Genomic DNA, 23,490 nt, shown 5'->3' on the forward strand with positions numbered 1-23,490 from the left:
GGTCTCCAGGGGCTAGGGTCAAGTCACCCATTCCTGGCAACAGCTCAGCTGGGAAGAAGGGATGCTAGATGGGGGCATGGGGGACTGAAAGAAGTCAACACAAGCACCACACACATACACCCTGGGAGGAGACAATCACATTATTTAACCATCAGTCAGAATGGACACTGGTCCTGGGGCCCAACAGGGTCCTGCAGGTCCCCTCTAACCATATGCCAGACATTAACCCTTTAATTGCAGGATCAGGGAAGATGTGGGGTGGCCAGGGGAGGGATTGAGGTGGCCAGAAAGGCAATAGGATACTTGGGGGGCTCAGGGCCATGGCAATTTACCAGTTCACATAGAAGAATTTCAATTATTCTAACAACCTGCTTAATATAAACCCTGAACACTCCCTTCACCATTCATTCTTCCCCTGGGGAGTGCCTAGACAAGCCTCAGGCAGTCCTGCCAGACCCCAACCAACTAAAACACAACAGGTTTGTAGGCGGGAACCAAACACCTAGTAGGCAGAGATGAGAGAGCCCCGCCCTGGGGAGAGAGAGTCAGAGCCCTGAGGCAAAGGAGACCATATATTCCAACATTCACAGTGGGTGCTACAGGTGCAGTGGCAAGGGGGGCAGGGCTCAGCCCAGAAACCCCCACACAGTCACTGAGGAAAGCCCTGAGGCAAGGATGGGGTGCCAGGGCCTCACCCCTGGACAGCCCTGTCTTGAACATCTGCTGATGTTTATTGGCATTTCTCTATCTTTTTTGCTATTTCATTTTCCGCTCTTTAAATAATTAATATAATTAATTTTAAATACAAAATACACAGTGTCCTTTCTCTTCTCTTCCACTTGTTTGGGGTGGTTGGGAGGTGAGTTTTAAATAAAGGTCTCAGCTCTCTGACAGGTCACAGGCTCCAGGTGGGAGGGCCAAGAGCCCCAGGTGCCACCCCTCCCCTGGAGTGTCCCGACTCCCACTTCACCCCTCCCCTGAGCTGCCCCTAGGGGAGCTCTCAGTGCCCTGGCCCATGGCCTCCTAGATGGTGAGGGGCCCTCTTGGGAGGTGGCACGTGGCTGATCCTGTGGGAGTCCAGGTGGGCCTGGTTCCAATGGGCAGGGTCAGGTAGACAAGGTCCTAGCCCATGAAGCAGACAGGCCCCAGCAGCACCCCTCCCCGCCTCGGGGGCGCCCCCAGTTCTGAGAAGGAGGCCTCCAGCACCGGCAGCTGTTCCAGCACAGGCGTCCGTACCTCCAGCACCGTCCGGCCTTGCTGTGTCTGGAAGGCGAGAAGAGAGAGGGAGGAGTGAGTGTGGTGGAGGCATAGGGATCCCCAACCTCAAACTCAGGCTAGCCTTGCCACTGAGCACCCTGAGATGTAATTCCCCCCAGTGCGTGTCACATGTACAGACTTGCTAAATTTCTTCTAGAGATTTCTTCCAGAGTAGGATTGGGAAAGTTCTGTGTTTGTGTGCATGAGCCAGTCTGTGTGACTTTGGGTTTGTCTTTGAGATGATCTTTCCGTGTGGGTGGTTGTGTGAATGTATATACATATGTTTGTGGGTGCACCTGTGTGATGAAAGTCCAGGTGTGTGTACCTGTGTGACCGCATCCAAGAGTCTCTGGGATGTATGTATAGATTTGACTCCATGGGCGTGTGGGTTTGCAGCCTGTGTGTACATGTGTTTGTGAGCCTGCAGGACTCACCCTGTGTGACTCTGGTGTGTGCATACACATGAACCCCACCAGATGGCTCCCACAGTCTGGCTTCCATCTTTCCTGCCCTCCACAGCCCCGGTTGAGCTCCCTCAGGACCCCAGGGAACATTATCTGAGACTGGACTCCTCCCTGAGCCCCTGCCGAAAGGGTTTTCCTACCTCCTTCCTCCAGCCTCAGAATCTGAGATCCCTCCCCCACACCACCCAACTCTTCTTGGTTCCCACCTGACAGTTGTATCTGAATTCCTTGACATAGGGGCTGGTCTCTGGGCTCAACTCGTCCTCATTGGCCCCGCGGAGCCTCAGGGGACCATCGTGGGCCCCCCCAGAGCATGGATAGGAGACGTCCTGGTGGGCTGAGACGCTGAGCAGTCGCAGGAAGGTGAGCTGCACGACACCTACTGGGGATCCCTCTGAGTCCACATAGGAGAACTGACAGGAGAGAGGGGTCAGGGTCAAGGGAGACAGAGACAGGGGGTCTGAGGACACCCACAGAACCAGGGCAGCTGAGGCAGGTGATGAGCAGGGAAGGGTGGAGGAAGAGGTTTGGGGGAAAATGAGGGCCCAGCGTGGGAGCCAGGGGGCTGGGGTAAAGGAAGGGCAAACATCAGGGAGGGTTGTCAAAGGAAAGGTGAGTATCAGAGGATGGGAAAGAAGGCATGGAAGGGGGAGGCAAGGGTAGCAGGCTCTGTAGGGGTGGTGGGCAGAGATCTTGCTTGGGTCACATAGCCCAGAAACCACTAGGCCCTGAAGGGCGATGTGCTGTGGGGCAGGTTAAGGGGCGGTCAGGGGCCAGCTCTCACCTGTGTGATATCATCCCTGGGTGTCACACAGGTTTCCCCTCCTGCTGTAAAGTTGCAGAAAACCCGGAAGGCATCCCGAGCACAACCCTGGTTGGGGTCAACCCAGTACTCTCCTGACGGGGAAGGGAGAGGAACATCAGGGCCCCAAGGTCACAGGCTCCACGATGCTCTTGGCCCCCACATTCCCACTTCCTCCCACTGTTCCAACTGCCTCAAAGCCCACCACAATGTTCTCAGTCTCCCAGCACTTCTGCTCATCTCTTCCTACTTTAGTCTGCTCCATGGCCTTATACCCCTGCCCTGTCTCTGCACTGGTTCTCTGACACCCATCCATCCCCACCAATAACCAGGCCCAGGTGCCTCTGAATGAGGAGGTATGAGGATATATACATACTCAAATTGCATACAATGCATGGTTGTGGGTACACACATGTTCAACTGTGTAAATGCAAGTATGTGTGTGCACATGTCTGTATGTATGTCTATGCCTGTAGAGACTGTGATGATATTGAACTGGTATCCTCTGGTATGACCATATTAGGTTGTTGTTAGGTGCCATCAAGTCGATTCCCGAATCATAGCAACCCCATGTGACAGAGTAGAACTGCCCCATAGGGTTTTCTAGACTGTAATCTTTACAGAAGCAAATTGCCAGATCTTTCTCCCATGGAGCCACTGGGTGGGTTCGAACCACCAACCTTTCAGTTAGCAGCCAAGTGTTTTTAATGGATATGCCACCAGGGTTCCTTGGTATGACCATAACAGTTGCTAAAATATTGAAATACTTCTGAACTGGTTGGTGAATAGCTGCTGTTCCAAGTCCCTCAGCCCCTACCCTGACCCGAGTGACTTCCCCAAGACTCTCCAGCAACCATTCTCATTGTTCAGTGCCCGTGCTGTGGTTAACACTTTGACCATCACCCTGATGTGTCCCTGAGGCCTGCACTGACCATCAGGCAGCTCAGGGTGGCACAGCTTCAGGTCCTGGCAGGTGCGGGCAGGGCTGTCCTGGGTCCCCGTCGGCCGCCTCATCTGCTCAATCTCATCCCGCAGGGAGTCAAGTGAGCCAAAGATCTCCTCCAGCCCCCCAGGACTGCCCGGGGCCCCCCCAGTCGGCATGGCCTCATCCTCTTGCATCAGGCGGCTTCCGTCCACTGAGCGCCGAGTCTTCTTGGGCATCTGGATAGGCAGTGGCTGGATCACCTCACCCGGTGGGCCCTGGATGGAGGGACAGGTGGAGAGTGCAGAGACGCAGTCAGTATGAGGTTCCATGAAACAGAGAAACACCAAGACAGAGAGGACTATTCTGTGAGAAGCAGGCCCTAACTTGTCACTCACCGGGTGTCCTGGAGGGCCCTGGACACCCTTCTCTCCCTTGGGTCCAGCTGGGCCCTGTCAAAGGAGTAAATGAGGTCATGGAGGGGTCAAGAGGTCAAGTATGGAATCAAAGTCACAGAAGGGTGAAACCAGTCTCCAGGCCTGGAATGAGGGCTCCACTGTGGGGAGGATGTTTGCCCTGGAGAGGCAGTGGGGTCAGAGGTCAGAGCTGACTGGGGCCACTCACTGATGCTCCTTTGGCTCCTTTGGGGCCGGCAGGTCCCTGTGAAATGAGGAACAAGAAAGACATGATCACCACAGGGTAAGGACGAGATGCAGAGAAATGGAAAGGCAGGGTGATAAGCCCACTCTTGGTTACTGCAGGAGGGACAGGCATGACGGATCATGGGAACATCCAGGGAGGCCCTGAAGGTGTGGGGGAAGGAACACTCGAAGTGTTAGGGCATGGGGGGATACTGAGGACTTTGCCTGTTAGGCTGGCGCATGCCATGAAAGTTGCTGGGAGATTGTAGAGGCAGGGAATAATGAAGTTTAGAGAATGTAGTGGAACAGACAGAGTACTCACGGGGAGGCCGGGGGACCCTCCAGGACCAGTGGGGCCAGATGCTCCTGGGATACCCTAGAAAGGGGAGGGGCCGGATTCACATGGTTCCTCCTTCCTCCCAGCCCCCCAACATCTGTTCCCTCACCCCACAGCTAAGTCTCCACTCTCACCTCCTCCCCAACCCCAACATGAATCCCCACTCTTCATCCCCCCCAGCCCTCCCAGGACCACTCCCTCCACTCACCGTCTCTCCTTTCTGTCCCGGGGAGCCCTGAGGGCCAGGAAGTCCTCGGTCACCCTTCTCTCCCTGCTCCCCAGGTGGGCCGATCAGTCCAATGAGGCCTGGGTGGCCCTGGAGAAGGGGGCAGGTGGTCAAGGGGGTGCAGAGGGGAGACACATGGGTGATGGAGAAGGAGAATCAAGGAGTCAGAGCTGAGAAGACACAGAGAGAGACACAGAGTCTGGGGAGAGGGTGGCTGTGAGTGGCCCTCACTAAGACCCCAGGACTCAGTGCTGGAGGCCTGAAGAGTGGGGTCCTCGGGGTCCCCATAGGCTTCCAGCAGTGAGGGTGATGGGAGAAACACCTGGTCACATGTCTGCCTGGCACTCACCTTCTCTCCCTTGGCACCAGCATCGCCTCGGAGGCCAGGAAGCCCAGGGGGTCCCTATGGGGTGAGAAGAAGTCACTCTTTCCAGGGAGAGATAGGGCCAATTTATCACACCACCACTTCCCACTTCCTCCGGGCTTCAGCCCAATGCCCACTGCCTCCCCTGGCCTCCACACTGCCCCATCTATGGTCACTCACCACAGGTCCTGGAGGCCCAGCCTGGCCTGTGGCTCCAGGGCGGCCTTGCTGACCCTGCAGATTCGAGAGGACCACAGAGGTCAGGAACATTATCCCCACCAGACTGTCCCCTCTTCTTTCCACACCACACCCCTCTCATGACCCTTCACCCTGCCCACCCCAGTTCAAGCCCCCCTCCTCCACGACTCACCACTGAGCCTGGGAGCCCCCTCAGACCATCAGGGCCAGGCTTTCCTGCAGGGCCTGCAGGACCCACAGGACCTGTCTTCCCTGGGGCACCCACAGCACCAGGGTCTCCCTGAAACACACACAAGGAATATATCCTAAAGGGCAGAGGAGGGGGTGTAGGTTGGGGCATGGGGTCCAAGGTGGAAGGGGTGAGGTAGGAAGGAGGGGCCAAAGCTCCAGGATCCCCTGGGGCAGGAACAAGTATGGAGAAGCCCTGTCCCCACAAGCGACTCGACAAGGGGGAGGTGGACATGAGGTGGTCATCTGAAGACAGAGGAATCTGAGGAGCAAGAGAAGCAGGATGTCCCAGTGTCATGGGCAGCCTCTCCCTCACCTTGGCTCCCTTCTCTCCTTGTCGCCCCTCAGGACCAGGTGTGCCAGCAGGACCCTGTGGATGGAGGCAGAAAGGGAGAGATGAGACAGTGCGTACTATTGCCATCGAGTCGATTCTGACTGAAGGCAACTCCATGAGTGTCAGAGTAGGACTGCACTCCATAGAGTTTTCAATGGCTGATTTCTCATATGTAGATCATCAGGCCTTTCTTCCAAGGTGCCTCTGTGGTTGACTTAAACCACCAACCTTGCAGTTAGCAGCCAAGAGCATTCACCGTTTCCTCCAGGCAGTGGGTACCCAGGCTGAACTCCTTCCCCCCTTTCTATGCTCCTGGGCACATGCACACATATGCGCGTGCGCGCACACACACACACACACACACATATGCCCTTGTGCATACACAGGCACAAACAGAGGGCTGATTCATAGATAGTAAGAACTGGTACAGCTGTACCAGTTGTTAAAATATTTAAGACTTCTGTACATTTGGTGAAGAGCCACTGCCACCTCAGCAAGTGCTCCACCTCCTGCCCCAGCAACTAAAGGGTTAATCCCTGGCACAGCATGGGCTCTTCAGTGTCCATTAAATTGGTCAGTAAACACCAGCCCTGGCAAGAGCTTACATTCCAAAACCCAAGAACAAAGATACCCAAAGATACACAGCACACTTACAAACACACATGCATGCACACATGCATTCCACCACAAGGACAAGCCAGAAACCAGCCCCAGGCATCTCCCTGCCCATCCCACTTGCCATTGCCCCCCTCCATCCACCTTCCCCAGGACTGTCACTCAAGGTCCCAGGTGTCCACCTCTCCTTGCTTACCCGCTTTCCAAGTGGTCCAGGGGGTCCATTCTCCCCGGTGGGACCAGGGGATCCCTAGGGAGGGAAGAAAAGGGGCAGCTGAGTGTTTGACCCCCAGCCAAGGGACCCAGGGATGGGGAAGAGTCAGGGTAAGGAATCTGAAGGTTTGGGTTCCTTTGGAGGGGTGGGGTCACTTGTCACTCACAGACTGTCCTGGCTCGCCATCCTCTCCGCGGTCACCTTTAGCACCATCCTGGCCCTGCAGGGATGATGTAAGCAAGGTCAGAGGGAGATCCTGACCCAGCTGGCATCACCCCAAAACTGCCAATCCTCCCATCCTTCTGCCTGCCCTGCCATAGTCACAGCTTCCCAACACCCACATCCATCGACCCTCCATAGAATCCCCTCCTTCTTCCCTTCCCCTTCCTGGGTAAGACTCACCCGAGGGCCACCTTCTCCAGGGGGGCCAGGGTCACCAGGAAAACCAACAGGACCCTGACTCAAAAGAACAGAGGTCAGACTCACAGCACCCCAGCCCACTCAGAGCCAACACAAACCCCCATGGGCATGTCACACTCTCCCTCTCAACAGGCAGTGCCCCCTGCCCCACCCTAGCAAGGGGTTCCCTGTACCCCCTCTTTTCCCCCTTATGCACTCCATGCTTCTAATGCTTTCAGGATCTAACTAGGCGGTATCTCTCTCTCTCTCTCTCTGGATCCTGGATCCAGGAGACTCCATTCCCAGAGCTTTCCTCCCAGGCATCCCCACCAATTTGGGGCCCCTAACACTCCAAGGTACTTACACTCCCACACATCTGTATTCCCAGGTCTCCCATTTACAAGGCCCTCCTCTCAGCCCCCCAAACTCACAGGATTCCCTTTGGGGCCATCATCGCCGGTGGGGCCTTTAGGCCCTGGTGGCCCCGCCTCACCAGGCTGTCCCGACTCTCCTTTCTCCCCACGATCACCGCGTGGACCCTGGAGGAGGAGTGAAGGGCATAGATGGTCCCAAGGGGGTCTTAAATATTGAGGATGCAGCCCCTGCTTCCAAGACACCCTCAGCCTCCCCCCCACCTTAGTGACCATGGGAAACACACAGAAGGGAAAGCCTATGGGGGAGTACCCTGGCCCCTCTTCCCTTCAAAGAAAGGGTAGCGGAGCTCCCTTAAACCCAGGACCAGGCCTCACAGAGAATGGCCAGGAGCAGAGACTCTTAGGCTGGGGAGGGGTTCCAGCTCAGTGAGGTCTCAGGGACAATAAGGGTAGGCTTGAGGGCATGTGGGCTGTATCACTCACCTTGACACCTGGCTCACCCTGGACCCCCGGAGATCCTGACTCTCCTGGCTCCCCCTGCAAGAAGATTAGTGTCAAAAACTTCCTTCCCCAAAAAAACCCCAATGTCCTCCCACATCTCATTCTATTCTGCCCCTCAGCCAAAATTGGCACAAATCCAACCCTATTTTCCCCAAAAACCTATCCATTTATCCCCTTCCCAATTACCTTCTCTCCAGGGGGACCCAGGTTCCCAACACCTCCTGGGGGACCTTGTGGACCCTGGAAGAGGAACAGGGTTATTGCTTAGAGGATACAGGCCTGGTGAAGGCCCCAAGGTCCATCGGAAAAAAGACAGTGAGTCAGTGGGGGACCTTCCCAGAGCTCAGTGACTTCTCTGAGTTTACAATATGGGGAAAAGGGGGCAAGGGATTGGCCACAAGGACCTGAAGGGACAAAAGGCGGAGAGGACTCACATCAGCTCCATTGGGTCCAGCTGGGCCTCGAGGTCCTGGGGGGCCAGGCGGTCCCTGGGGAAGAATAGATACATCAGAGATGGGGAAGGAAAATGAGAGGAAGGGAGTGATGGACATGGATGAATGGGGCAGGGAGCAGCGTTCTGAGCAGAAAGGAGGAGGGGCTGCAGGGGCAGCAGGCAGTTAGGACGTTCAGTGGTCATGGGGTGTTGGGTGAAGGCTGGATGGCAGGAGAGGGTGGTTAGTAGGTGGGCTCGGGGTCAGTAGGGGTCACACCCCATCAGTGGGGTCGCACTCACCATAGGGCCCACGTCTCCTGTTTCTCCCTTCTCTCCAGAGGGGCCTGGCAAACCCTGTGCAGGTGTACACATCGAAGACCCAAATGAGATCCCACACACCCCCTCCCCAAGTCCTCTCCCCTTCTCCCCAGTCCTCCCCAGGGCTGCTGGTAGGGTCTGGGGCAGACATCAGTCCCATTCTGACCCAACCTTTTAGTCCCCACCTCCCAACTCACCTGTAGGCCAATGGGTCCTGGGGGCCCATTGAATCCTCTTGTTCCTTCATCACCTTTGGCTCCAAAGTGTCCCTGGGGTCCCCGAGCTCCGGGTTCCCCATCTACTCCCTGAAGGGCAGCAAAGACAAGGACACAGAGATTGTGGGTCATGGGTCAAGTCTCCTCTATCCACAAATCCCACACAGAGCTGGGTACCAGGCCCAGAGCCCCTAATCCCACCCCATCCCCACCCCCAAGTGCAAAACGGAAATTAAGGACAGACTCAAGGCTGCTGGGGCCTCAGGTGTCATCAGTCACTCACCGCTGTGCCAGGCTGCCCCACAGGACCAATGGGTCCAGGAGGTCCAGGAGGGCCCTGGGGGAGAAAAGAGTCAGAAACACCAAGACAGGGAGACAGACTAGGTGGACACAGATTAAGGCCAGGAGGTCGAAAGTCAAAGGTCATGGACACTTACGTGTTCACCCTTGTTCCCTTTGGTGCCCTTCTGTCCAGGGTCTCCCACCTCACCCTGGGAGGACAAGGCAGATGAGATTGGAGAAAGGAGAGAGGGTGAGAGTGGAGAGAATATTAAGACAGGGATTAGGGGTCATGCCCAGATCAGCCATCTCAGCTAGAAGGAAGATTGGGCCCAGGGTCTGGGGGTTCCCTCACCTTGTCTCCATCCTCTCCAGCCACGCCTGGTGGTCCAGCAGGACCAGGAAGCCCCACAGGACCCTGGACCCCATCACGACCAGTAGGACCAATGGGGCCCTTCTCACCCTAAGGGAAATGAAAGAAGGAGTCATGGCCTGGAGACAACCCTCACCCTCAACACCTCCACAGGAATCTCTCTGTTACCCATCACCCCTCAGCTCACAGACCCCTCCCCAGTGTCCCTTCCTAGGGTCCCCCACACACTCACCGGGACACCTTTCTCTCCTGCTGCTCCAGGGGGGCCCTGTGGTCCTGGGCGTCCTGGAGGGCCAATGGGTCCCCCCGATCCTGCTCCACCTCGCTCCCCAGGGGAGCCCTGAGAGGGGAAATGGAATCAGGCCCTCAGGAAGGAGACCCCAGCCCACCCACACCAGAGGATCACTGACTGTGGTTCCCACTAGAAGAGCCCAAAATCAGATGCATCCTGGCTGACCCTTTTCCCAGCCCCACAGCCCCTGCTGAGATCCAGATGCCTCTCTACACCCTTTCTCACCCACCCCCTTTCCGTTTCTTCCCACTGCCCCTCAGCGACCCCAGACTCACTGCAGGGCCAGGGGGACCAGCTGGACCTTCATTCCCCTTCAAACCAGGTCCACCCTGTGAACCAGAGATTTGGGGCAACAGAGTTGAGACAGGAAGGTGGGACATCACAAGAAGAAGGGTCCAAGAGACATGCAAGGGAACAGGAGGGTCTGGAAGGAGAGACAGGACAGAGATGGGATAGAGATGTGATGCTGAGGGTGTCGGGGTACACAGTGACTTGTTATAAGCCATCAGGTTTGGGATCATACTCACAGCAGTGCCTGGGAGGCCTCTTTCTCCTGGGAAGCCCCTCAGACCAGGAGGACCATCCTTCCCTGGGGCCCCAGGGGGACCAGGATCTCCCTAAAAGGAAAGCAGAGGTGATGAGCCACAGTCATGTCCCAAAATTGGGCAGAGAGCTCTCTGCCCCCTCAGATCCCCAGTTACCCATTCCCTTCAGTACCTCAACCCCGGTCCCCCAGTTTTGCCTCCACCTGGCCCCTCACTGACCTTTGTTCCTTCCTTTCCAGATGTCCCAGGCAGTCCCTGCTCTCCAGGGGGCCCTGGGGGGCCCGGGTGGCCTCTCTCCCCCATGGGCCCACTTTCTCCGGCTGCTCCCTGGGAAAGGGGCAAACAGACCTCAGACTTAGACCCTTCAGCCCTACTATTTGCCCAAAAAGCCAACCCTGGCCACCCTAAAATATCCCCAGTGCCTTCTGCTCACACCCCTCTAGAACCTCTTTATCCCTGCCCCACTTACTCCGGCTGCTCCCTGGGAAGGGGGCAAAGAGACCCCAGGTTTAGACCCTTCAGCCCCACTATCTGCCCAAAGAGCCAGCCCTGGCCACCCTAAAATTACCCCCAGTCCCTTCCACTCACACCCCTCTAGAACCCCTTTATCCCTGCCCCAAAGTTGCTGGGGAATTCCTGAGGACACCCCTGGGTGCTGCTCATTTTACTTCCCCAGTATGGAGTAACTATGCCACCTTGTGGTCCTGTTGGGGAACTGCCTCTTCTCCAAGATGGAAGATGAGAACTGGCCTCAGAACGAGACTGAAGTTCAGGATCCCGGCCCCAAATCCCAGTTCCATCATTACCCCAGCCCCAGAGATCCACGTCAGAGAAAGCAGGGGCAGAAGTATGTGATTTGGAGAAAGGGGAAGAGAGGCGAATAGACTAATTCCAGCATCCGGGATCCATTCTCTCCAAGGACAGACATACCTGAGGCCCCACCACCCCTGGAGGGCCAGGGGGGCCAGTCTTCCCTTGGAAACCCTAAAAGAGGAAAAGAGGAAAGAGAGGTCAGAGGAGCCACAGACATTGTGGAGGAAGAGAGGTCACCACCGAGTCCTTGGCTGTGGGTCTGGGCTGTGCCAGATGCCCTTCCAGCAGCTCTGGGGTTCGAGAGTCTGAGGGTACCACCAGACCTGGATGGTTAGGGGCATCATTTACCACTTCTCCTCGCTGTCCTGGGTGTCCCGGCAGCCCATCCTTCCCCGGGGGGCCCTGCAAGGGGTTCAGATGTCAGGTGAACTCAAGGCTCAGAAGGGGGATGGGGAAAAAGAAGTCACAGAACCAAGGTGTGCCAAAGGTCAGAGGTCAACTTACCGGGGGTCCTTTAGGGCCAGGAAATCCACTGGGGCCCTGAGGTCCAGGGAGACCCTAGAGACAGAGATGGGTTGAGTCAGGAGAATGAGGAGGGGGCTGGGCAGGGAAACCCACCTTCTTCCCTGGGGTGAGGAGGGAGCTGTTTCCACTCAGGCTCACTAGGTTGCACTGGGGAACAGGGAGACTCCAAGATACACTCACCCTCTCTCCGGGGGGCCCGTGGGGGCCATCACCGCCTGATGTTCCCTGTGGGGGAAACCGATTCAGGGAGTGGGAGAAACTGCTTTCTAGCCATTCCAGATGTCAGAGGGGTTGAGAGGGAGCTAGGGAGGAAGGGGGAGGATAGAGCCCACAAGCACCACTGACCTTTGCTCCAGACTTCCCAGTGGCTCCTCGAGGCCCTCGCTGACCCCGTGGACCCTACAGAGAGGCGAGGGGAGTCATCAAAACAACCCAAATACACCCCCTTTGGATCTTGAGCCGTTTGTCTTTCTTCTTGCTACACTCACCGTGGGGCCCCGTTCCCCCCGAGGCCCTGATTTCCCCGACAGGCCCTGGTGGGAAGGAAGCAGAGAGAACAGTCATTCAGGGCATGGCACCCCACAGAGTCCCCTTCAAACCCCACCCTGCCCTTCCCTCTCCCTCCCCCCTCACTCCAGCTTACCCGGGCTCCCTTCTCTCCACTTGCTCCAGGAAAACCGGGGAATCCCAAGGATCCCTGGTGAGGGTAGAGAAGGGGGAAAATTGAGAAGTCAGGAAGGGGGAGGGCCCAGGAAGGGCCAAAGGGGTCAGAAGAAGCCATGGGGGCAGTGGTGTGGGAGACTTGGGCTCTGCCAATAACTGAGTGGCCTTGGGCAAACCCCTGCTGTTCTCTGGGCCTTTGTTTCCTCATCTGTAGAATGGCTGTGTACTGAATTCTCTAAGGTATCTCACTGCTCTGTCAGTCTGGGCTTACTTGAATTGGGAGTTAGGGAAGAGAGAAGGTGAAGGAAGGGCACAAATGGGGCATCACATCACCTTGGGACCCTGGCGTCCAGGGTAGCCAGGCAGACCAGGAACACCCAGCTTGCCCTGTGGAGGAACCAGGAGCAATTAGGAGAGAGGAGCCACAGATATCACTCCATCCCTGGAGACCTCAACCCTCAGAGATGGAAGCCATCCCCAACACAGTGACACTCCCCACCAAAACTCCAGCCCCTCCAGCTGCCTGGCCTTTGCAATTTCTCCTTCCTGAGAGTGGATGGTCCCCAACCCTAATGCTCAAATCTTGGCTCCCCTAAAGTCTGCCGCTTCATCACGGCCTTCAGAGCCCACTCTGATCTTGCCACTGCCTGCCTCCCAGTCTCAGCTCCCATCTTTCCCAGTGCACACTCTGCTCCGCCAAGGCCTCCACACCATGCTGGGCACCACCCCAGCTCCCCCAGCATGCACTCCTTCCTCCTCATGCTTCCAGGCCTGCCTTGCCAAGGCAGCTGTGGAGCAGTGGTGAGAGCAAGAATTCTGCAACCAGACTGCCTGGGCTCACATCCGGACTCCGCCCTTCACAGGCTGTGTGATTAACAAGTATCCTAACCAACTTGTGCCTTCATTTCCTCATCTGCAAGACGGGAACTGTAATAGTGCCTACCTCATAGGCTTGTTATGATGAGCTGGTCTGTGTACAGGCCCTTGCACATAGTAAGTGCTTAGTGAGAGTCAACTCTGAAGATCTCCAATCTCACCTCTTTGATGGACTCCCTTCTCAGAATCCCTACTGCCCTGTCTGAGCCCTTGTTTTCCCTCTGCATTGCAACGACTCCCCGGTCCCTGTTATCCTATGGGGGCCTGTGTGCCTTGTCTCCACCAATCTGTTATAAACACCTCGGGACAGGGACTGTTCCTTGACTTCTTATACCTTTCCCCTCCACTCATCAGTGCCCAGGAGGTGCCATATATACAGAAAGGAGCATAATAAAAGTGTCTTTGACTCACTGACTTCAGCTGTTGGCACCCCCATGTCTGCCCTGACCCAGCACCCAGGCCCCCATCACTGCACCTCCCTAGAGAACCCAGACACAGATCCCTTATCCCCTTTCCATCACCTTCTCGCCCATGAGCCCAGTGGGCCCAGGGTCTCCAGTGGGTCCAGTGCGTCCCTTTGGGCCCTCGGGGCCATCCTCTCCCCTGGAACCAGGGACTCCAACCTCACCCTGGGTGAAAGGGTTGGAGAGGTAAATGTTGGGGACTGGAGGCAGGAGTGGGTCCTGAGAAGAGAGGTGGGCACTGGAGAAGCTGAGAGGGGCTGAGGGGGGTAGTCCCAGAAGCTGCTGGCGGACAGGAAAGGAAGCCTCACAAAAGCAGGAAGAGACATGTGATTGGAGGATCAGTGTGACAGACCGTGGGACTGTCATCTTATAGAGATCAGGTTCCAAAGGAGCAAAATGTTAGAGTTCGGGAGTCAGGGGTGTCAAGGGAATAAGCTGGTGATTGGGGATTTCAGAGTGGAGGATCACCAGGGCATGGAGTTGGGGGATCAGTGTAGGGATTTCTACTCACCCTGTCACCTTTCACACCCATGTCACCTTTGAACCCAGGAAAGCCGTCTTCGCCCTGAGAAAGATGGGGGTGATGTGACACAACGGATGATGGAGGGTTGGGGGGTTAAAATGGACAGTTACAGAGAATATGGGTGGAAGGGTGGATTTCAGGAGCTGGAGGGCAGCATAGGGAAGGCTGAAGGGAGGGAGCAGAGGAAAGGAGTCAGGCAGGAAGGCTGGTGTGGGGCCAGGGTAGAGGTGCTGGGAGGTTGGGGGCACACTGCTCACCTTTTCACCCTTATGACCCTTCAGACCCCGAATTCCATCCACACCCTAGAATGAGAGAAAGTGGGGAGAGAGAGAGAGACCAGGGGATGGAGACTGAGGGACTGAGCAGCTAAGAACCCCCATCTCACTCCTCTGACAGCAGTCCTTTATCTCCCCAGCCTGGTGGTCAATTACCTTGACACCTCGAGGTCCCGGGTATCCTAGAGGACCCTGAGGTCCAGATGGACCCTGGAAGAGGAAAGAGAGGACTTTACATAAACAGGTCTCAGGGTGTCACTGTGGGGATCTCAAGGGGTGGGAGAAATGGGAAGGACAACACACTGGAGTCTGGATGGGGACACAGGGCCTGGGAATTGAAAATATCGTCAAAGCCACATGAATGATTAGACAAGGAAATCTCAAGGATCTTGAGGCCTCAAAATCTGGGTGGAGATTCCTTAAGAGGATGGAAGGAAGCATGGAAGATCTCACCTGGTTTCCTTTGGTTCCAGGAGGACCTTCCTTCCCTGGGTGGCCCTGTGGGTAGGGGATAGAGAATGTGGCCTCAGGCCTCTGGCCTTCCCTGCACCCCTCCCTACACTTCTTCCAACTCAAATTGCCCTTGTGCCCTAATGAAGCCAACTGGCCATGGGCAGGCACCACCAGTGGCCTCTCAGAGCCCAGAGGTCACTCCCTGGGGCACAGGGCCAAGGAAAATTAGAACCATAGGCGGGAGTCCACTCACAGGGGGTCCATCTGAGCCAGGCATGCCAGGGAGCCCTGGTTTCCCTTGAGGACCCTGTAGGAAGGCAAGGAGACTCAGGGTCACTGGAGGGGTCAGCTCTGATCACAGCTAAAGTCCCAGCCAGACATTTAGGGCCCTTCCTGTACCCCCAGTATCAGCACATACCCTGCCCCCCACCTCACTTAGTCACTTACCTTCTCTCCATGGGGGCCAATGGCACCCTGGGGCCCAGGGAGACCCTACACACCAGGAGAGAGAAGTCAGGGGGCCTCACAGAAATGGGTTACCCTCTCCTCCAGACAGCCTCCTCCACTCAGAGCACACGCAGTCAGGGCCTGAGACCCTTCATCTCCTGCCCCATCCAGCCCTAACCAATTGCAGAATCCCAGTGGGTTGCTAAAGTTGGGAAGGCGTGGGCAAAACCACTCACCTGGGTCCCAGGAGCGCCCTGTTGTCCAGGAGGTCCTGGCTCTCCCTGGGGTCCCTAGAAACAGGCAACCAGGTGGGTTGGAAGGAGGTGGTGACAGAACAAACCTAGGGCAGGGAGCTCAGTCCTAGCAGGGACTGCCAAGAGGGCAAGAGCAGGAAGCAGGCAGCAGGTGGGGGCAAAGGGAACACGCCCTTGGCAGGGAACTCAGGGGCTAAGGGCTGGGGGAGGGTCTTCCCTATCCATCACTCACCAAGCTCCCTTTGGGGCCATGGGGACCATCCATGCCTCGAACTCCCTGAAACAGAAGAGGAGAGTCAGAAGGCTGGAGGGTGGGGCCAGTCCCTGGAGGGGCCTGTGGTTTCTGAGAGGCTGGCCATTCCAGAGGGTGGGACAGGCAGGCACACAACTGTCAGACCTCTAGTTCATCCCAAACCTAGACAAACAGCTGGCCTACATCCACAGGGTGTTGGTCTGCGGGTCTGTGGGTTTGTGGGTTTTTGTTTTGTTTTTCTTCAGAATTCTTTTTTTTTTTTTTTTTTGGCTGTGCTGAGAGCCCTGGGGGCACTGTACCACATGGTCCCCCAAGGGCATCTGGGGGTGAAGGCTGAAGGGGGGCTAAGTGGAAGCCAGGGAGCCAGTGGGGACTGGGGACTCACGGGAGGCGGGCAAGTTAGAAAGGACAGAAAGTTGGAGAGGTCAGGTGGTAAGGTCAGGGTCGGAGGTCAGGGACAGTCACTTACCGGGGGTCCAGGAACACCAGGTGGGCCTTTGGGGCCAAGGAGACCTCGAGGTCCCTGCGTTCAGAGTAGAGGGAGGAGATAGCATGCGAGGGTGAGAAAGATATCCCTTTCATGCCCACGCCTCTCCCCCGGCTTCCCCAAAGCACCCCCACCCCAACTGACCCCTGGACTCACCGACTCTCCAGGCAGTCCCCGAGGCCCAATCTCCCCATCATCTCCCTGCAGGAGGAGGACATGGTGAGGAAGCCCCGTCTTCCAGACCTGTCCCGTACAGAGCCCCTACCCCTTGCCCAACACTTACCCTCTCTCCATCCTCGCCAGGGGGCCCAGCAAGGCCCTGGGCACCAGTCTCACCCTAGAAAATGGGGCAACAGGTAAGAGGGGCCTCAAAACCCCCAACACAGGCAGACACGGACCCTCCATTAGCCAACCAGTTACCTTCATCAAGCTCATGCTTTGCCTTGAAATCCCTACCTCCTCCATTCCCCACAGAGAATCCCCCACCCCACCCACAATACCCTACCCCCAGTATACTCACCCTATGTCCTTTCTCCCCAGGCAGCCCTGGGAGTCCATCAAAACCTCGGTCACCCTGTAGGGAAAAGGGGCAGCCAGAATGAGGGCCCAGCCCTCTCACCCCACCCCTTCCCCTATGGTGTCCTGAGTAGGAAGGGTCTGCATTGTGGGGGAACCTGGGGAACTAGGTCACCCCTAGAAAACAAATGAGCCCAGGTGGGACTGGGAGCTACAAATGTCAGAGTAGGGCCCAAGCCTGATTACCTTCACTCCAGGTTCTCCAGGCATCCCTCGGGCTCCATCTGCACCTGCTCGGCCCTGGAGGTATAAGAGAAATGTCAGAGCAAGCCAAGGTCACAGTCCTCCATGCTCCATAACTATCTCCCACCCACTTCCCATCCCACCCCCTGGGTCACTCACTCTTCGCCCAGCCTTGCCAGGAGGGCCTGCAAGGCCCTGAGGTCCTCTGGGGCCCTGATGATGGGAGAGACAGGGACAGGGTTAATGGGCATAGATACAGGGGGATACACTGGGTTGGAGATGAGATGTTGGAGGGGTCACCTGAGGTCCCAGGTCTCCAGATTCTCCTTTTAGGCCAGGGCTTCCAGGTTGCCCCTGTAAGAGAGAAGAGAGGATGGCCATGTTGAAGGACACGCCCAACAGTGACCTCACAGTCCCTCCCCAACAGAAGCAAAACAACTTTCATCCTGATCCCTTTCCAGAAATGTCCATACCACACACATACACAAAAAAATCTCCTACCCCAAAACCCACTCACTCACCAAAGGTCCAGGGCGGCCTGTGTATCCCATGGGGCCAGGGGGCCCACGGAGTGCCAGCTAGGGGAGCAGGAGACAGCAGAGCTGAGGAAGAGGCCCCTGGAGAACTCCCAAACCCAAAACACTCTCCAAATTCACCCACCCACTCCCTACCCTTCTTCAACTGCCTTATATTTTCCTCAACCTCCCCTCACAGCCCTAAACCTACCCAGACCTTCCCCCTGCCCTACATTCACTCCAACATATCCTTCCATCCCCTTCCAAGATTCTTCCCTTCCCAGCATACCCCCACCACCACCACCATAATCCACTCATCCGTACTTACCCGTGCCTGCTGTAGGATTGCCTGGGCCTGAGCCTCCTGGGCCGCCACCACAGGGCCTTTGTCACCCCCACCACTGCCAAACCGGAACTTGGGGTAGGGAGGGAAGTAGGTGGAAGGAAAGAAGGTCCAGGTTTTCTTCCAGAAAATCTACGTGTCACTCCTAACCAGAGGCTTCATCCAGCGTTTCTGCCCCATCCCGCCATTCTGAGACTTCCTTCCTATCCTCCTCCAGTATTCCCAATGGGTTCTAGACAATGACTTAGAAGTTTTCAGAAACTCAACTCCTGCCCTCTTTCGTCACTCTCTAGCCTCTTTCATCCTGAAAGAGTCTTCTTTGGTTCTAGACCTCCTCAAAATATAGGTTTTCTGCCTAGTTCTAGGCGATCCAAGTTTGGTTCTAGGAAACCCATGTTTGGTTCTAGATCATCTAATGAGTTCCCCATCCCCCATCCCAAAGACCAATCCCTTTGAGTAGATGGTCCCTAGAGACTCTTTCATAACTTTCCTGGCCCTCTGGTTCTTGGTGATGCAACACAACTCCCCCAGCTTCCCCATGATCCCTTCCCAAAACCCAGAAGACAACTTACTGGGAGCATGAGGGATGTGCCAGGAGGACCAGGGGCCCCATCTGATCCAGGAAGCCCTGCTCGGCCAGGGGGGCCCTGGAGGACAGAGACAATGAGAAGGATATGGTGACAGCCAGAGGAGGATGTTAGGATCTTGACATCATTTTGAAGCCCTTCTCAAATAAATAAATGTAGACTTTACTAGATTTTTCCTGAACACTACCCCCATGGAGAAAAATGAGGGTGAAACACCAGACTACACCCCTCCCCAACCAAAGTATACCCTCTTTTGTGGGTGCTTAAGAGCACAACAGCCCCCTCATTCACTAATCAGCCAACAAACAAGGAGTTACTCAGCCTGGTGCCCCCCATTGGGTATAATGGCTCCTCTGCGGCCCCTCCAATCAGGACACTCACTTACCCTCTCTCCAGGGTCTCCAACTGGTCCTGGGTTCCCCTGGATGCCTGGGGGACCAGTCAATCCCTGAGGAACAAAAGAGAAAAGGGTCAGATGTGGGTGAACAGGCAATTCATACAGAAGAGGAATATGTGGCTGAAAGGTGGTCTTTCCAGAAGAAAGAGATCTGAGAATCTGGGGAGCTTCGATTGGAAGAATGCTCTAGAATTCTGAGGAGGTCTGGGCATATGTGGGGAGGGCATAGATGAGCATGTAGAAATGGTCTCTTAGAAAGGAATGGAGGCTAACATGTCATGGCTGGACTTACCGCAGGGCCTTCTGGGCCAGGTGGCCCCTCCACTAGCATACCCTGTGGAGTCAAAGATTAAAGGTCAGAGGCTATAGGGCTAGCACCCACTAGTCCCACCCCCTAGCCCTGCCTCCCTCTCTTCTTTCCATTGCCCTCAGTTTAGTGACCAGCACGACTTACAGGCTCCAGCACTGCAGGCTCCCCCTTCTCTCCCTTCAGCCCACGGGGTCCACGGGCAGCCTGAGGGAGACACACATATAGCCCCCAGTGGGGCCAGTGAGCAGCCAGGACACCAGGACTGTCCCCATCCCAACTCCCCCCTTCGTTTCCAGGTCCTCTCCATACCTCCCTGGTCCTGCCCAAAATCCCCAAGCCCTCTTCACAGACCTCCCAGGCCTGCCAAGGATACCTCAGCACCCTGCCCCCACCTCATTTCCAGTAAGCTCATCTTTCTAGCCCTATTACAGCAAATGCAACCTCCTCATCTCCCCGAGAGCCTATTTCAGGAAGGTCTTCAGGCCCTACCTGGAATTCCAAATCCAATTTTCCCAAACCCTTTTTTGTCCCCTAAACTTCATCAGACCCTAGGAATCCTTATAACCTTAAGAAACCATCATTTTTTTCCTCACCCTTTCCCCAACCTACCAAATAAGAATCTCTCTAAGGTTATGGTTAGATTTTTATTTTGAGGGGGAGGAAACAGCAGGGTATGGACCCATATGAGAATCTGATTAATGAAAGCTATGGAGACTTTCTCTGGAAGAAGAAAAATTGTATGCCGTTATGCACAAACTTTTTCTGAGAATTTCTAAGGGTTCACAAATTTAAAACTTCCCAGAGATTAACTATTCATATTCTAAGTAGATCTGGAGGGCAGTCTCTACTGATATCCCAAACCCAGGACCCATCACTGGTTTTCAAAAAAAATACAGCTCTTGGGCTCAGTTACCCAACCCCTAGAGAAGACTCCCTCAAGTCCCTCCAGTTCCTATCCAGTCAGGGCCCTACACCTTTCCTCTGGTCCTCACTTTTACTCCAAGTCCACCAGTTCCCTCCCTTCCACACTTCCCATTCAGATGCCCAACCCCAATTCTAGGGCCAGAACCAAGATAAGAACAGAGAAAACGAAGGTCATTCATCCCAACCCCACACCAAAGTTCTTCAGAATGCTCCCATCCATCTCCACCCTGACCAAACAGCAATGATCCATTTCCAAATGCTCCCAAATCCCAGATCAATCCCAGCTATCCAGAAAGCAGCACAAGAAAAAGCTAGCAAAGGATCAAGAGTAGCAATATTGAGACGGCAGGTATGGGATGAGGCAGCAGGGTAGGAGAGGCAGCCATACTGCAAAGCAGGCAAAAGATGAAGTAAAAAAACATGAAATATCCCAACTGACAGAAAGTGGTTGAAGACATGGGAAACAATTAAGGGAGGCAGAACAAAGGAAAAAATACTTGGAAGCAAGAATGATGCCATGGCCAAGAAAAATCAAACATGGCCAACATGGTAAGAAAATGAACTACATAAACAACAAGTGGCTGGACAGACAGGAAGCAGCTAAGAAAAGAAGATCCAAGAAGTGGACCTTCAACAACAGCATGGCTACAATGACCAAGAAAGAAAAGAAATTGACAATACAGAAAGAAGGTGACTCCTGGAAAGGGACTTATGACAGTGAAAGGCAATTCTTCCAGAAAACACAACCATCAAGCCTAGGACACACAGGAATTTGCCATGAGAAACATCTAGGCCCACAAGAGAAACTTTATGATTTGGCTGAACTGAGACACACAGGAACTGCCGTATCCTAAAAGGAAATTGTCCCAAGACAGCATGAAAAAAATAGAGCTAAAACACAAATAATAAGTCCCTTTCAGTCCAGTCTGACACAGTCACAAAGATGGATGCCATAGCCAGAGCAAGACAGAAAGAGACAGATAGGAAATGACCTCTAGATTAAAGAATGTCAAACAAAGTTAGATCATTTGGCAGAAACATGGACAAGAAATTATTTTAACCAAGAAGAAATGATGGAGACAGACTGGAAATGGATACAAGATAGGGGCTTAGTGACCAAAAGGTGTATGAAATCCAGCTTGATTGAGACAGTAAGGAAATGCCCAAGAAAGACAGGAAGTGGCCATGGAATTTTTAAAAATTCCAGTTGCCCTGGGCAGAAGTATCTACAAGAGTCACAGGGTAAGACATATGCCAAGGGAAGGCAAGAAGTAATCTTCTCAAGCAACATATACGTTGTATATGAACAGAAAATAGCAAACCACCAATGGGAAGGAGCTTACAGCCAAAGACAATGATCAAAACAACAGGAAGAAAAAATAAAATGGAATTTCTAAATATGAAAGAATATCTGAAATGAAAAAAAAAAAACCAGAAAGCAGTTCTTGCAGCTCCCACCGGAGGTCAAGAATGGAAGACGAGCACCATTCACTTACGGCTCCTGAGTGGGCTGTCTCCGCAGAGAGGGCAGGGCCAAGCTCGGTCTCCTCATGATAATCGTCCCCATAGCCATAGGTGTAATCTGGGGCATCTGTGCCACCCTCCCCATATTCTTCTGCCAAGAATCTGTCAGCTGTGGGGGGTATCTGGAGATCTGTTTGCTCCTTCCCGGGGGAAGGGAGGGAGAAGGGGTAGATGTGGGCATTAGGGCTGAGAGGAGGTTTTCCCTAGAACCCAGGAGGTGACACGTTCTAACCCAAAGGACTCTGAGGGTAATTGGGACGGGAATTCCAAGAAGAGCAAGGGGAGTGTTCATGTAGGAAGTGGATAGCCATTAAAGGGTCAAAATGGGGAGGATGTCCAGAAAATGGGCCAGGTGGGGGGAGATGGTGTACGACATGAAGGGTGGCTGGAGCGTTGGACACAGAATAGACAGTCCACGGACACATGATAGACAAAAGAGCCCAGGTAATGGACAGAGAGACGGGGAAAAGAAGAAAAATGTGACAGTGTTTGACAGAAATAGGCTCCTGGGAATGAAAATAGGACATACAAAGTTCAACCATTTGACACCAACACAGAGAAGAGGTTACTCTGGAATCAATGATGGAAGGAGACGTGGACACTGGGGAAAAAAATTGCTATACTTAGAGAGACGAGCACATTCATAGGCCTAGAGTGACCAGAAGACAGAAGACCATAAATGGATATGACAAAGAGCCCTCCGGCCAGAGGAGGGGCTTGTTCATCAAGACAATGTGAGGCAAAGGGAGTGAGTCACAGACACCCATTGCCCCCAGGTGGGTGAGAACAGGGGATGGAGTTACCTCCTTGGGGGGTGGAAAGGGGCTTGACTGCAGCATTCCTTCCTCTTCACCTGGGATGGGGTCCTAACCCCAGGGGGTGGGGGAGAGGCAGAGTAGCATAGGGTAGGAAGGAGAGAGGAGTTAGCTTGAGGGGCGGCAAAGCAGCATCTGTCCCCCCACAAGGACAGTGTCTGTCCCATGCTGGGGGGTGGGGGAAATCTCAGATCTTGCAGCCACTTTAGAGTGGGGACAGTTTAGGGAGAATTAATCTCCGAGGATGAACAGGTTTGGGGGCAGAGACTTGGATGCCCCAACTCTACCTGCTGGTAACCACTGACTCTGGTCCTGGAGGGGCCCTGGGCAGCAAGGGGAGCTGCCTGCTGAGCTGGGCGCCAGAAGTGGGGTGGCTGACCCCGTGCTGGGCCAGAGCCCCCAACTCGGGAGGGCCTCTGGCCTGGTGAGGGGGTGCCTGCCAGGCCACTGACCTCTTGGCAGTTGGGGTATGCTTTCAGGGAGAGGTTCGGTGCCCCCTGGGGGACGGGGAAGCCCTGTGGTTGGGGCTCCAAGACTGCTGCAGTAGAGAGATATGGGAGGGGGCAGTAAGTAAGTAAGCCCCCTATAACCTAAATATATGGTGTCTCTCCCCACAGGTTGGGGAGGGAAGGAAGGTGTCATAGGAGATGTCTGCAAGGGGTGGTGGAAGGAAGGTGAGAAATGAAGGGGTTCCTCAGGTTTACCTGATAATCAGGGGTCGTCCCCGTAGTCATCTCATCATAATAGGGGGGCTCGTAGTCATAGTAGAGAGATTCAATGGGCTGGGATTAGGGAAGGGGGAGGGGAAAAGATAGGAAGGGGATAGGATAATTGGAGGGCCAGAAAGGAAAGGTTGGGGAGTGGGAGATGAAGAGATAGCGTGGGAGTTAGGAAACAGAGGAGGCATGGAGTTGGGAAGTAGGGGGTGGGGAATGAAAGAAGAGGTTGGAGG

The 23,490-nt window shown here is 54.9% G+C and overlaps 1 protein-coding gene across 2 annotated transcripts in view; it reads right to left on the bottom strand.

Moving 5' to 3' along the window:
- Nucleotides 1-1,122: 1,122 nt before the first annotated feature.
- Nucleotides 1,123-23,490, bottom strand: part of COL11A2 (collagen type XI alpha 2 chain) — a 29,202-nt gene continuing 6,834 nt past the window's right edge. Inside the window, exons 6-64 of one of the 2 annotated variants that reach the window (XM_004389793.1) lie at nucleotides 22,527-22,589; nucleotides 19,420-19,479; nucleotides 19,258-19,299; nucleotides 18,954-19,016; nucleotides 18,554-18,628; nucleotides 17,967-18,053; nucleotides 17,645-17,701; nucleotides 17,424-17,477; nucleotides 17,283-17,336; nucleotides 17,127-17,180; nucleotides 16,885-16,938; nucleotides 16,648-16,701; nucleotides 16,521-16,565; nucleotides 16,347-16,400; nucleotides 15,857-15,901; nucleotides 15,607-15,660; nucleotides 15,371-15,415; nucleotides 15,177-15,230; nucleotides 14,924-14,968; nucleotides 14,627-14,680; nucleotides 14,453-14,497; nucleotides 14,184-14,237; nucleotides 13,730-13,837; nucleotides 12,666-12,719; nucleotides 12,313-12,366; nucleotides 12,158-12,202; nucleotides 12,015-12,068; nucleotides 11,850-11,894; nucleotides 11,649-11,702; nucleotides 11,493-11,546; nucleotides 11,262-11,315; nucleotides 10,551-10,658; nucleotides 10,314-10,403; nucleotides 10,062-10,115; nucleotides 9,727-9,834; nucleotides 9,477-9,584; nucleotides 9,280-9,333; nucleotides 9,126-9,179; nucleotides 8,825-8,932; nucleotides 8,610-8,663; nucleotides 8,311-8,364; nucleotides 8,063-8,116; nucleotides 7,859-7,912; nucleotides 7,433-7,540; nucleotides 7,005-7,058; nucleotides 6,769-6,822; nucleotides 6,585-6,638; nucleotides 5,756-5,809; nucleotides 5,384-5,491; nucleotides 5,194-5,247; nucleotides 4,999-5,052; nucleotides 4,632-4,739; nucleotides 4,409-4,462; nucleotides 4,070-4,105; nucleotides 3,844-3,897; nucleotides 3,456-3,723; nucleotides 2,506-2,618; nucleotides 1,928-2,134; nucleotides 1,123-1,263 (exon numbers count right to left, since the gene is read on the bottom strand). In XM_004389793.1, coding sequence (XP_004389850.1) covers nucleotides 1,123-1,263; nucleotides 1,928-2,134; nucleotides 2,506-2,618; nucleotides 3,456-3,723; nucleotides 3,844-3,897; nucleotides 4,070-4,105; nucleotides 4,409-4,462; nucleotides 4,632-4,739; nucleotides 4,999-5,052; nucleotides 5,194-5,247; nucleotides 5,384-5,491; nucleotides 5,756-5,809; nucleotides 6,585-6,638; nucleotides 6,769-6,822; nucleotides 7,005-7,058; nucleotides 7,433-7,540; nucleotides 7,859-7,912; nucleotides 8,063-8,116; nucleotides 8,311-8,364; nucleotides 8,610-8,663; nucleotides 8,825-8,932; nucleotides 9,126-9,179; nucleotides 9,280-9,333; nucleotides 9,477-9,584; nucleotides 9,727-9,834; nucleotides 10,062-10,115; nucleotides 10,314-10,403; nucleotides 10,551-10,658; nucleotides 11,262-11,315; nucleotides 11,493-11,546; nucleotides 11,649-11,702; nucleotides 11,850-11,894; nucleotides 12,015-12,068; nucleotides 12,158-12,202; nucleotides 12,313-12,366; nucleotides 12,666-12,719; nucleotides 13,730-13,837; nucleotides 14,184-14,237; nucleotides 14,453-14,497; nucleotides 14,627-14,680; nucleotides 14,924-14,968; nucleotides 15,177-15,230; nucleotides 15,371-15,415; nucleotides 15,607-15,660; nucleotides 15,857-15,901; nucleotides 16,347-16,400; nucleotides 16,521-16,565; nucleotides 16,648-16,701; nucleotides 16,885-16,938; nucleotides 17,127-17,180; nucleotides 17,283-17,336; nucleotides 17,424-17,477; nucleotides 17,645-17,701; nucleotides 17,967-18,053; nucleotides 18,554-18,628; nucleotides 18,954-19,016; nucleotides 19,258-19,299; nucleotides 19,420-19,479; nucleotides 22,527-22,589 — 4,155 coding nt within the window. The remainder of the gene's footprint in view (nucleotides 1,264-1,927; nucleotides 2,135-2,505; nucleotides 2,619-3,455; nucleotides 3,724-3,843; nucleotides 3,898-4,069; nucleotides 4,106-4,408; nucleotides 4,463-4,631; nucleotides 4,740-4,998; nucleotides 5,053-5,193; nucleotides 5,248-5,383; nucleotides 5,492-5,755; nucleotides 5,810-6,584; nucleotides 6,639-6,768; nucleotides 6,823-7,004; nucleotides 7,059-7,432; nucleotides 7,541-7,858; nucleotides 7,913-8,062; nucleotides 8,117-8,310; nucleotides 8,365-8,609; nucleotides 8,664-8,824; nucleotides 8,933-9,125; nucleotides 9,180-9,279; nucleotides 9,334-9,476; nucleotides 9,585-9,726; nucleotides 9,835-10,061; nucleotides 10,116-10,313; nucleotides 10,404-10,550; nucleotides 10,659-11,261; nucleotides 11,316-11,492; nucleotides 11,547-11,648; nucleotides 11,703-11,849; nucleotides 11,895-12,014; nucleotides 12,069-12,157; nucleotides 12,203-12,312; nucleotides 12,367-12,665; nucleotides 12,720-13,729; nucleotides 13,838-14,183; nucleotides 14,238-14,452; nucleotides 14,498-14,626; nucleotides 14,681-14,923; nucleotides 14,969-15,176; nucleotides 15,231-15,370; nucleotides 15,416-15,606; nucleotides 15,661-15,856; nucleotides 15,902-16,346; nucleotides 16,401-16,520; nucleotides 16,566-16,647; nucleotides 16,702-16,884; nucleotides 16,939-17,126; nucleotides 17,181-17,282; nucleotides 17,337-17,423; nucleotides 17,478-17,644; nucleotides 17,702-17,966; nucleotides 18,054-18,553; nucleotides 18,629-18,953; nucleotides 19,017-19,257; nucleotides 19,300-19,419; nucleotides 19,480-22,526; nucleotides 22,590-23,490) is intronic. The other variant, XM_004389794.1, reaches the window with a different exon arrangement.

Source organism: Trichechus manatus, unplaced genomic scaffold (assembly GCF_000243295.1).
Source record: "Trichechus manatus latirostris isolate Lorelei unplaced genomic scaffold, TriManLat1.0 scaffold00261, whole genome shotgun sequence".
Taxonomy (NCBI): domain Eukaryota; kingdom Metazoa; phylum Chordata; class Mammalia; order Sirenia; family Trichechidae; genus Trichechus; species Trichechus manatus.